General features: G+C 41.4%; 1 protein-coding gene across 2 annotated transcripts in view; it reads left to right on the top strand.

Moving 5' to 3' along the window:
- Positions 1–237: 237 nt before the first annotated feature.
- The window catches only part of LOC135206682 (synaptophysin-like), an 83,792-nt gene continuing 70,553 nt past the window's right edge, over positions 238–13,476 (top strand). For both annotated transcript variants that reach the window (XM_064238076.1, XM_064238077.1), the window contains exon 1: positions 238–381. In XM_064238076.1, coding sequence (XP_064094146.1) covers positions 376–381 — 6 coding nt within the window. In that variant the 5' untranslated portion in view covers positions 238–375. The remainder of the gene's footprint in view (positions 382–13,476) is intronic.

Here is a 13,476-nt window from a genome sequence, read left to right on the forward strand (position 1 = left end):
AACTTTCTGTTTTTAGTTAATATAACAAAATTAACCGTTTTTTTATATTGTTATTCAATTATTATATGAAAAATAGGAAATATATCATAAAGTTTCCTGAACCTTTCCCTATTAGTGATACAAATACAATATTATTGGTGAAATACATCAATATTGTGTAATCATAAGTGTACGATAACATTTTTTTACAAAAAACGATGATGTGATAGCTTTGGTACGATATTGTGGGCTGGGACATCTTGGGACCCTGAGACCTCACTGAGTTTTAGTCGTGAGTTGTTAACAGTGAAGTTGGAGTAACCCATTTCGTGGACTTTCTGCAGACGCGACCTTATTTTCTTGGTTTCCTTTGGTGATATCTTCGCAGACACCGCCATGGAGGTAATTATGTCATTTGCGTGTTTAATTTCACAGGAAAAGGCGCAGAATGCGTTTGTTATGCTTAAATGGAAGTCTGAGAAAACCGGTGGTATCCGCCTACGTCGTCTTGATGGCTCAATCCCTGGCTAAAATTTGAACCACCTGCCTATCTAAGGTGTCCCATTGATCAATTTTTATTTGCCCCGTGGATTTAGTCATTCTGGGATAATTAAGTAGCCTAGCAGCCTTTTCTAGGTAATCAGACTTCCCCGTAGTCTAGACGTTTACAACGAATCTATTGATTCGACTGACGAATCTAGGCTTGGCGGTAAAATTTGTTTTTTCTTTTACCCAGTCGTATATTTTTGTGTTTTAATATTTTAAATGTTCTTATGAGGTTTCGATGCGTTTCAAATTTCTTTTCTTGGGAAATGTCGACCTTTAAAGCATCTCCCAATATAGGGTGTGGATGATACTACCTACTTATGGCAGTACCCCCTCCTTCCAATCAACTAGATCTAGTATCTTAAAAGAGTGCCATAAGTCATAGGGTAAAATGCGGTTAGACATCCTATAATATAACTACCTATTTCTAAAGCCTCCGCCTACATTGGCCATTTGGTAAAATTGAAGGCGGTAGATCTAGGGTACTTATCCGCGGCGGCCTCGACTATGGCAGCTGCGGTTTTTCTGTGCAGTATTACTTACTGAACAAGAATTTTAAGTAATATTTATTCGGACGACTGTAATTAACCCCCAGGGTCCAGTACTAAACACGACGAAATACATTGGACGGCCCAATCCCTAGTGGATGTCGTATCCGCGGTTACGTTTCCTTGCAGTCCATGCAGAGTGCTTCTGTAGAAATACCTTGAAGGCTACTACCGCACTCTTGGTGCGGTAACTATCAGTAGGGAATAGGGTAAATGACCTGGTGGGGACAAAGCGGCCACCTCTCCCGAAACACGGCCACCTTCCTGAAAAAGTTCTTGAATTCACTGCCATGAGCATCCGTCAGTAGTTGTGGCCCATCCAGGTAGCACACCAAGACCTGTATGCTCCGTTTGAAGTACTGAATGTTTTCTCCTTCATTACGAAATAATGGCATAATTTAAATTTTTTTGGGGGGAAGTGGCCGCGTTCTGAGAGAGGTGGCCGCTATGTCGCCGCTCAGTCATTTACCGTATGTGCAAAATGTCTGTCACATTTAGCACCAGCTCCTTTGGGGATTAATGTCAAATCACGAATAAATTTAAGTCCTAAATGTCATAAACTCAAACAAAAGGCACATACATAAAAATGAGCAAGAGGTGATAAGTAATACTGTCGTCGATTTTCAAGAAACAGGCTGCAGCAGTAGTCATCAGTTTTACCGTAAAATTCAGTCATGCATCTTGGTATAAATTTACCTGATACCACCTACATTAGCTCAGGGATAGGGAGTCCTTATCCAGCCAGGTGGATGAGGAGACCCCAAAACCTATTCACACCAATAACTGGTGTCATGGAAATTTAGTGGATGTAGACTAAAGTTGGGGTGCTTGTAAATGTAAGACAACTGTACAAAGGTATTGTTTAATAGTTGATTTTTTTCTCATTAAAGCGTATCGAAAAGGGTGTATACAATGCCGTACAGGTTAGATGATTTGAGGAATGTACCAAGAGAATGAGAAAATTACAGTCTTGTGTTTATATTTTTACTTTAATTCCTGGAGGTCCTGTGGTGCTTCAGTCATGTTTGGCACCAGCCCTTTGGGATGAATGTAAATTCATAAACAAAAGATGGTAAATCTCTCTCTATCATGGTATATTTCTCAAATTACCTCAACTATAGTGCATTAATATATACTTTTATATATAACCAAAAAATTATATTATTAAATATCTTTATGTGGCCATCTTTGTATTTGCCCAAAAATGATACATGTTCATTTCAAATTCATTAAAGTTTACATTACCTCTACCAGTACGTATTGACAAATTTACAAGGGGATATTGATAGCTGCTGTAAGGGATGATGTAGTGAGGGGAAGCATTTGCAATGAAAGTTACTGTCAAGAGTGATTGAAACTTCAAAAACTAGTATATTTGTAAAATGGAAGACTACAACTGTTCCCCTCTTGTTCATACCAGTTTATGTTATTACTGTCCCCCTCTGGTTCAGTATTTTCCAGTTTATGCGCACAAAGGGGGATGAAAGTAAAAACATGAACAAAAGTAAGTACTAATGTGATTATTAACAAAAAACTACTGGCTATAGTAATTAGGCTTCAGTATTTGACTGCTGCTTTACCTTGAGTTGTTACATGGCATGTTGCATGATGAACCCCCCAACCTACCCTTACCCACAGCTAGTTTAGTGGAAATACAGGTATTTCTACAGAAGTAATCCGCGGTGGCCTAGACTATGGCAATTGACGTTTTCCTATGTTATTTTACTTACTGAACAAGAATTTAAAGTAATATTTATTCGGACGACTGTATTTAACCCCCAGGGGCCAGTACTAAACACGGAGAACTACATTGGACGCCCCTATCCCTAGTGGATGTTTTATTCTTTAGAATTACCCTGCAAGAAACTTAACCGCGGATACGACATCCACTAGGGATTGGGGCGTCCAATGTATTTTGCCGTGTTTAGTACTGGCCCCTGGGGGTTAATTACAGTCGTCCAATTAAATATTACTTAAAATTCTTGTTCAGTAGGTAAAACTGCATAGAAAAACCGCAACTTCCATAGTCTGGGCCGTCGCGGATAGGTACCCTAGATCTACCAAAATATAGTGCAGTAGTGGACATATCCTATAGTATAAGGATACACGTTCGTTTCAGAATGATAAAAGTACCAGTATTGGCTCCCAGGGGGGGAAATTGATAAATGTGGAGTTCAGCGTGGATGGCATTTCCAATGGAAGTTACTGTCAAGTGATTTGAAACATCTAAAGCTAAATGAAATGGTAAAATGCAGTAGTACTATCACACCTATCTGGTTTGATAACTACCAGTTTATGTGTAGAATGGTTACTACTGTGTTTAGTAACAGCCCCTTGGGATTGAATGTAAAAACATAAACAAAAGACAGTAAATATCACTAACTTTTAAAAAAAGGTAGTAAATATTGTGGCTGCTCTGGAGGGAACCAGGCAGCTTCAGTAGTCTTCAGTTTTACCTGAAAAATTAAATTTCAGTGTGTGTATTAATGTTAGTTACCTGTCTAGTGCTGATGTAAATACAATGGGGGAAGGCTAGGTCGAGGCAACCTACATGACCCAGGTAGTGTTAGGATTTTGTTTTCAGTGACAAATTGAGAACAGCCGAAGGTAGTTAACCATTCAAATGTACTCCATACGTATATAGAAGCGTAGGTTTGTAAGGAAAAATACAATATTTTCTACATGTTATACAAAACATCGGTCCTTTACATAAGGAATGACTTTCAGCATCAGCTGGAACTAATTCCTTATGTAAAGGACCTCAGGTTTATATAGCTAGAAAAAATACAATTTACTTTAAAAAATTTTGATATTTCTTGTTAAATTTTTTCTCACAACATTGGATTAGTATGGCCAGTTCGAAAACTTTGATAATTACCTGAAAAACTTAATGTGTTTATGGGTTGAACATAGACTGAATCAGCTGTATCTGAACCTTCACAGGGTCTGTGAAGGTTCAGATACAGCTGATTCTGGTATTTTAAATGTAACAAACAAAACAAAGGTGTCATGTGACTAGTTAAGCAAAGAAAATATTTTGTCATTCATTGTTATTGTCCTTATGAAAAAGATAGATGAGACTAAATTAGCCTACATGAAAAAGTACTCTTCAAAAGGTATAATTTCTGCATCCCTACAGATATCTGTGTAACTGAACATTTGTGACATATCACACAAGGAGATTGTTATAATTACCAAGGTAGTAATGATATTAGTATCGGGTGGGGTAGGCTATAGCTTAGGCAGGGTTGGGATGTAGATTTTAAGAAAATAGGTCAGTGATTGGTGTGTAGATTATGTTGGATTGTGCCAGAGCATGCGAGGCTCTTGCTGTAAATCAGCCCATAAATGTTGTTAGGGATTAGTATAATGGTTGGTGTGGAACCCCAAACTCAGCAGCCTACAAAATGTATATTTATATGTATTGTAAGTCTTCAAATGATTTCTTTAGCATTGCACTTTTTTGGGAGATACTTATCACTTCAAAACATTAAATCTCAGAGGAGACTGGAACTGTCACAGTAGCATTCCATGGTTGGAGTTTGTTATATTTTGTAGATAAAGGCATATTTAAAATCCAGAAACCACAGTATATTGTTTAAGTTTTAGGTAGCCTGAGCTAGTGGGTTTGGGATAGACTGTCTGATATCTGGACTTGATTAATCAGATTGAATTTAGTGTTTTGTCTTAGTATTGTTTCTCCTCTGTCGAGGGTTAATTGCTAATCGAATCTCTCTGCCTGGCCATCACAGACATAAGTCTCTGGTTGGCTCAGAATTTTCGCGTAAGGTTCATGTCTCGTACTACACATTTGCTATTGCGAGAATTTTCAGACAGATATGTCTCATTAGACTCATTATCCTGTTTACCCCACGGTACATAGAAGTATGTAGTCTTTTACGCCATCGCACCAACCCATCAGCCGGTGTGGTGATTCAGAATTATTTTCTTCAGACAATTTGAATTTTGTGATCTAATATACTTTTTTCTAATTTTTAAGGTGTTCAGTTATTCTTTTTCACTTCGAATTGAAAATGAATAACGGAAGATTTCGCCTGTTCCCCGCCTGACTATAGTGCGTTTACTTTTCTAAGATCGCTCTGGTGGGGCCAGGTAGAAAAGGCAGAGTTGTCATATCTACGGGTATGTCAGTCCCATTAAATGCTTCCCGCAGATATAATCCTTCTTAGGAGGATTTGCTTTAGACCTTGGGAGTGAGGGAAAGGGTTTGCTTCTTCCCTGTTAACTTTTTTTTTTAATTCTATTTTCATTCCCGATTCTATTTAGCTATTCCTTCTTTCTCTTTCTATAATTATAGTAGATGCGCTGAATGGCCTGTTGGCTCCGGTGTTTGGACTTGAGACATAATTTCATAAGCCAATACGTAGATCTATTATGCCCTTAGAAAAGGCAACCACTCATTCCTTATTTGCATAACATTTTTATCAAAATCATTCAAGTCAGTCACAGGACTCGCTTTCTCTTTTCATTTTTGAAATGCTGAAGATTCCACTATATTTCCTGCCTCTTGCTTCCTTGTTAAGTCTACGAATAGTCAATTCTGACACTTTTGTTGCTTCAGATGTTCTCTGGGTAGCCTTCAAAACATCAGTTACAGGACCTTCATTATTTTTTTTTTTTATAAAATGAAGTATTTCAGGAAATTATAGAATATTTCCTTGGTCTCAGGTGGTGAGTGAAGGCGTTTGCGAGAGCCACTTGGGCTGTCCATTCATACTTATCACAGTGGGTGATCGAGAGCGAGTATCCTTTAATGATATTGACCCAGACCTTTTAAATCCTCTTAAAGATGATAGGTCCCCTAAACTCAGATCTGGCATCGCCGGGGAATAAATATCCCATATCTTCATTTTTGTTAATGAAACTGAGGTTTTAAGGAAGAATATATGAAATAAGATATATTCAATATATCTGATGGAAACAAAGAACCACATTTCAAGAAATGAAAGCTATTTCAATAGACTCCATGATAATAATATGAATACCATAACATGAAAATTGGCAACGTATGAGATCTGTACAAGCCACAACACAACAATCTTAGAAAAGTAAACACACTGTAGCTCTGCTTCCTGGGTAAATAGATGAGTTCCTCCCTGACCCAACCCACAACAAATGTTTCTGGCAGTACAACCCCATGTTTTCATGACTAAAGACTTCCCACCTTCATTGCAAGCATAGACTTCCTCACTGTTCAGCATGAAATAGTAGTATAACTTCTTCAGTCCTTTGTAATATGCCAGGGATTAGAGCTGTCTTCACTGGTGGTGTCATTGACGGGACTTTTTCTATGATCAGAATCATGAGAGTTCAATTCTCTCCAATTCAACTGTGAATATGTAGGTCCACATTCGCCTTAGTCATTCACTAAAGTAGTATTGTTTCTCCTTTGTTGAGATTCAACTATTGATATTCAACTATTGATGAAAAATTTCTGTCTCTTGGAGGCATTTGACTCCAGTCTAGTATGCACATACCTAGCGAGAATCATCAAACAGAACTCGTTTTGATTTCCAAGACCGCATCTCGCCTCCCTTCAGCATTGGCGAAGAAGATAGACGATTTACAGAGTTTGTTCTCAACATCACCCTTCAGAAGGCGGGTGTCGTGTCATGACTCCGTCTCGTATGAGCAATCATTTGTTATCTACAGTGCTCCCCAAGTTTTGCGTGTATCACATTTCCAAGGACCACTTTGTCATTTGATTTTTGTGGAACACATTACTTATTCACTTTTCTACTGGGAACTTAAACTAATTTGCGGATTTTTCTAATTACCATATTTGTAAAATTATTAGTAATTTGCTTTTTCTTTGTAGAGCAACATTATTTATTCACTAATTACTGTATTTTTTCATATTGTGTATCTGACTAAATGCTTATTAGTATGATAAAAATTATTTACAGCGTACTTATAATGTAGTTATGCATCTATTAAGCTCATTCTAGGTTGGGCCCCATACTGAGCATAATAGGTCTCTCTCTCTCTCTCTCTCTCTCTCTCTCTCTCTCTCTCTCTCTCTCTCTCTCTCTCTCTCTCTCTCAGGGTAATGTAAGATGTATTTGAAATTATATTGCTGTAAGATTTACTACTGCAGTATTAATTTTTTTTAACATTATGTATCACTAATTTATCACTAATTCACTTTTTGTTGTATAATAACTATTCACTAATTAGGCAGTCCCCGGTTATCAGTGATCTGGTTTTATGGGCCGTGTCTAGCACCATAAAATTGGCGATTTGTGGCGCCATAACAGGCCAAGTTCCGGTTATTGGCGCCATAACTTACTAACATAGGTGCCATAATGGTGCTTATGGCATCAATAACCTGTACTTACCCAGTACGTAATTAAAAATTAAGTGTCCCACCTGCCTCCCCTCGCAGTACATAGGGCATAAATAAATTGTCAGGTCTTTGCCAAGTTGTTCCTCTCTTACCCGATATTGGGCTGCCTTTTTTTTTTTTTTTTTTACAATGTGTGGTTTACAGTGTTATACAAACGATGAAAAAATGTCAATAAACCAGTCCAAAAATTTTTTAGCATTATCACTTAAAGATACATACTATGTTTAGGCATAAAACAGTTGACAGCTGTTAGTGAGTAAAATTCGATAGTTCCTCGAAATTCAGTGGTGTGAGTGCCCCTTGAGTTTTATAAACAAATCATACTGTACCAATATTGACTGAATATGTGTTCATTCAAAAGAAAAGACCCCAACTGTAATTGTATGTAATATTCTGAGGAAGGGAGAATTGTCAAGCTGTACCATACAAAAAACAAGTCGTAGTAGTATAGGTAGGTGAAGCCATAAATGAAGCTTAAAACTATATAAGCAAAGAAATGGGAGCAAAGACAGTGTAAAACAACAAGTACACTTATAGACTGACCTTGGCCAAGTGAGGACCAGGTACTCTAGTTGATTAGGGTAATAGCCAATTGCAGGGCATATGAACCACCCTCATACATAAATATACTCTTGTAAAGGTGAGAAATATAAACTCAAAAACAGTAAGGTACAGGGCATAGAAAAAAAATGAAAGCCAACATTTCTGGAGTGTACATTTTGTCATTTGAGTAGTATGTAGTACAGCATTTTATAATGTTATTGACTGTAATGATGATAATTGAGAATTAATGTTAGTCATCTTTTGGACCTTAGCAATAAGGCATCAGATGTTGAAAGAGTATAATTTGAATGAATTCATTAATATTTAATTATGATTGAGTACTATTTTCAAGCTAGATATCCTGAGAAAGGAACCCGCTAACACAGATAGTATAATTACCTGCTAATAGGGAAGTTAGGGGGTCAAGTAGCTATAATATGTTGAATTTAGTAGCTACTCTAATTTATTTTGTATCATTAGCAAATTTGGATTTTGTTAATCTACAGCTAAACATGCACCAGGAGAAAATCTTAATCCAACAATGTTGGGGCTTTTCTTTTGCACAACTGGTGCAGGATGGTGACAATAAATTTCAGAGGTTAAAGAAAACTCTTATAGTACACGTATCCTAACTTATTAACCTTAATGCTACAACAACCATCAGAAGAACATTAATCTAATTTATCAGTTTCATACATTCAACTTCCCTGACAGATATATACTTAGCTATAGACTCCGTCGTCCCCGACAGAAATTCAAATTTCGCGGCACTCGCTACAGGTAGGTCAGGTGATCTACTGCCCTGCCCTGGGTGTCAGGACTAGGAACCATTCCCGTTTTCTATCAGATTTTCTCTGTCGCCGGTGGTGTCAACATTGTTGTTACTACCTCCTGACTGGAATTCTTTTTTCATCGCAATTGATCTTCTCGGCCAACTTTTGGTGACGTACTTGGATCGTTGTATTGGCATTCGCTATCGTGGACTCATTTTTGGATTTTTCTTAAGAATGTCTGACTCGTGTGTTGGTGTGAGAGTTTGTGTGAACGAAGGCTGCAAGGTGAGGATGCCGAAGGCTTTGGTAGATCCTCACACTGTATGCCGACATTGTAGAGTGGTTGAATGTTCTTTGGCTAACACATGTAAAGAGTGTTAAAGTTTAAGTGCTGAAGAATGGAAAAGACTAACTTCTTACTTGAAGAAGTTAGAAAGAGATAGAGTGAGGAAAGGTACCTCTAAAAGCCTAAGTAGATCTAGGTCTAAGGAACCAATATCTAGTTTTGTAGCTGCTTCTCCTCGTAATATAATAAATGATTCTCCCTCTGTATCAACCCGTTCACAAATTGCAAATCCGACAGATTCAGCATCGGGAATTGCAGACCTGAAGGCTACCCTTCAAAGAATGCAGGTCAAAATGGCGGCATTGGAAGGTAAGCAGAGTGATTTTGATATATCAAGTGATGTAAGTGTTCCCAGTGTAGTGGAGGGGGCGTCTGATCGGCTCTGCAACGCTCCCAGGCCTAGACCTCTTCCAAGCTCCCTGGCCCAGAGGAGAAGGAATGTCGAAAGCCTTACGGAGGTTGTGGAGGTTCCCCACCGGTCAGGCGTCCCTTCGGCAGGCTCTGTATCGCCTCAGACTGCTAGGGATCGCTATAGAAAAAGCGTCCTGCGTGAGTGCTTCTCGTCTTCAGAATCTTCCTCACCGAGGCGCGGGTGGAAAGACACAAATCTTTCTCGCCCCTTGAAGAGGAGCTGGAAAGCGCCTGCTTTAAATTCTAGCCCCGAGCGCTTTTCAGAAGAAGCAGCTCCCTCGGTTATCAAGAGAGCTAAGAGAGCTGTTTTGACTCCCTTGGCTGTAAGGGAGCCTCAGGCGCCTTCCAGATCGCCCTCTCCTCCTTATGAAATGGAAAGTGAGGCGGCTACCAAGAAGATCCTGCTAAATGTACAAGAGCAGATAGCATCCTTGGTTGGAGTTCTATCCAAAGAACCTCCTCGCAGAAAGGATAACACTCTTCCTATCAAGAGGTTGTCTAGGCGCCAATCGTCTGCCAGGCTCAACGAACCCTCCATGCTAGATGTCGCACAGGCGGCCGTCACTATTGGGAACGAAGCGCTGGCCAGGCGCGAGGAAGCAGAAGCGCCAGCCAGGCGCCAGGCATCACCCGAGTGATTCGCCTACCAAAAGAGAAGTGCTAGCAGGGCGCGAAGAGCCAACCAGGCGCGAGGTGCCAGATAAGAACCAGGCTCCTTCCAGGAGTGAGGAGCCTGCCAGGCGCCAGCTAGGCAAGATTCGCCAGTTAGTGGATATCCTTTAGAAACTGAAACATCTCATGCTTTCCATCATAGAGCTGCGATGTCACTTAGTCCCTCACCGATTAGAAGTCCTTCGCCTTCGGATAAAGTGAGGTCGACGGAAGAATTATCCGACAAAAGGGATCAATCTCCTGATCTACTAGAACTAGAAGTAGTTTCAGAAGAAGAGGCTCCAACGAGAGAAGGACTATCGAATTATAAGATTCTTACAGCACTTCTACTTAAAGTATATGGAGACTCTCTGACCCCGGCCGCTCCTCCTTCTCCTCGCTCTCTTTTCGAGTGCCAAAGCTTTGAAGTCGTCATCGTTCTTGAAAATGAGACCAGCCATTTCGATGAAGAGGGCTCTCCAGTCTCTCGGTTCCTGGATAAAATCTAAGAAGGAACTGGGGAGGACGGTGTTTTGTATGCCTCCTGCCAGACTGACTGGCAGAAGAGGCATTTAGTACGAGACAGGAGAGAACATGGGCCTGTCTCTTCCTGCTTCAGCGGAATCAGACTTCTCGAGTCTTGTAGACTCTTCGAGGAGACATGCTTTAAACTCGGCTCGAGCAACGTGGGGCCTGTCTGAGTTGGACCACCTCCTCAAGGGGCTTTTCCATGTCCTGGAAGTGTTCAATTTCCTGGATTGGTCCCTTGGGGTTTTGGCCAAGAAGACCCACGACTCAGAAGGCCTAAGCCCAGAAGATTTACTTAGCATCCTGGCTTGTATCGATAAAGCGGTCCAGGATGGTTCAGGAGAAGTCACTTCTCTCTTTGGAGCGGGGATTTTGAAAAAGAGAGCGGTTTATGGTTCCTTTCTAACTAAAGCCATCTCTCCTTCGCAAAGATCTGCTTTACTTTTCGCTCCCTTATCGGACCATTTGTTCCCTTCTCAGTTAGTGAAGGATATATCGCACTCGCTAACTGAGAAGGCGACTCAGGACCTGGTGACACAATCTTCTAAGAAGAACAGACCGGTGGTCATAGAAGAGAAGAAAGGGTCTCGTACGTCTCAACCGCCCTTTCGTGGAGGCCCTCCTTCTCGATCACTCTCCAAAAGGAAGAATACAGAGAAGAGAGGAAGATCTGCCTTCCGACCCTTTAAAAAGGGAAAGTGATATCAAAATCCTCCAAACACCAGTAGGTGCCAGGCTCCAGGAATATGTGGAAGCCTGGGCACAGAAAGGAGCCGATGCCTGGTCGCTGTCGGTTATCAAGAAGGGATATTACATCCCTTAAAGGACAGTCCTCCCCTGACGTCAACTCCTCGGGAACTGTCCGCCAGATACAAGGACCCTGTACTGAGGGATACTCTTCTACAGATGGTGGAACAAATGTGGGACAAGAGGGCCATCGAACTAGTGCTGGATCACCACTCCCGGGATTTTACAATCGCCTCTTTCTAGTCACGAAGGCTTCGGGGGGGTGGAGACCAGTCCTAGATGTAAGTGCACTGAACAAATATGTGGAAAAGGAGAAGTTCAGCATGGTAACATCTGCATCGGTCCTTTCAGCCCTACGCCAAGGAGACTGGATGGTATCTCTCGATCTACAGGATGCCTATTTCCACGTCCCGATTCATCCTTCGTCGAAGAAGTACCTTTGTTTCATGATAAAGGGAAGGATCTATCAGTTCAGGGCCTTGTGTTTCGGCCTGTCCACAGCTCCTCAGGTTTTCATGAACTTGATGAAGAATGTGGCAAAATAGCTTCATCTAAAGGGAATAAACATCTCCCTTTATTTAGACGACTGGCTCATCAGAGCCAGATCGGAGAGCCAGTGTTTGGAGGACCTTACAACGACACTAGACCTGATAAGGTCGCTAGGATTACTCGTAAACCTCGAGAAGTCTCAGATGATCCCCAGCCAGAACATGGTGTACCTGGGGATTTGGATGGATTCTCGGGGTTTTCGAGTTTTTCCTTCTCAGGAGACTCACACGAGGTTGCTTAAAAGTCTCGAACTTCTTAGGGAAGGAACGCAGTTCAGCGAGGGAATGGTTGAACCTTCTGGGGACCCTTTCCTCGCTGGAACAGTTCTTTCCTCTAGGAAGACTTCATCTTCGTCCCCTGCAATTCTTCCTGGAGCTGGAAGACAGGACAGCTCGGACACATTTCCGATTCCACTAGAAGTGAAAGATCACTTAAAGTGGTGGTTGCCCCCTCTAGAGGAAAACAAAGGTGTGTCCCTGGAAATTTGGAACCCAAACCAAGTGTTGTATTCCGACGCTTCGGAGACAGGATGGGGAGCAACTTTAGGAACAAGAGAAGTGTCGGGCACCTGGACAGAAGAACAGGTGTCATGGCACATCAACTGCAAGGAACTCTTAGCCATATATCTTGCACTCAAGGGCTTCGAGTCAATAGTCAGAGACGGGGTGGTCCAGGTAAACTCGGACAAACCACCGCTCTGGCATACATACGGAAGCAAGGCGGGACGCACTCATTCTTCCTCTACGAATTAACGAGAGACCTTTTAGTCTGGACAGAAGAAAGGAATATAATACTCCTGACAAGATTTGTTCAGGGAGAGAGGAACGTGAGAGCGGACAGGCTGAGCAGGAGGAACCAGGTCCTTCCCACAGAATGGACCCTCCACTCAGAAGTGTGTCAAAGTCTCTGGTCTCTTTGGGGGAGACCTCAAATAGACCTGTTTGCCATGTTCCTCTCCAAAAGGATAGACATCTTCTGCTCATTGGTAGAGGACCCCAGAGCATTCGCAGTCGACGCCCTTCTAGATTGGTCGGGCCTAGATGCATACGCCTTTCCCCCATTCAAGATCCTGGGGGAAGTGCTCAGAAAGTTCGTGGCCTCAAAGGGGACAAGGATGATACTTATAACCCCATTTTGGCCCTTTCAAGATTGGTTCACAGAGGTAATGGAGTGGACGGTGGACTTCCCCAGATCTCTTCCAAACAGGACAGATCTGCTCAAACAACCCCACTTCGAGAGGTATCATCAAAACCTCCCCGCTCTTGCTCCGACTGCCTTTCGACTATCGAAAGACTCGTCAGAGCGAGGGGCTTTTCTTGCAAGGCTGCAAGCGCTATTGCTAGAGCCCCCAGATTCTACAATGCGAGTCTATCAGTCAAAGTGGGAAGTCTTTAGGAGATGGTGTAGGTCGAAGAAGCTGTCCTCCTCCAATACCTCTGTGACCGAAATTGCCGATTTCCTTCTTTTCCTGAAGGAGGAATCACACCT

This window comes from Macrobrachium nipponense, chromosome 31 (genome assembly GCF_015104395.2).
Source record: "Macrobrachium nipponense isolate FS-2020 chromosome 31, ASM1510439v2, whole genome shotgun sequence".
Classification (NCBI taxonomy): domain Eukaryota; kingdom Metazoa; phylum Arthropoda; class Malacostraca; order Decapoda; family Palaemonidae; genus Macrobrachium; species Macrobrachium nipponense.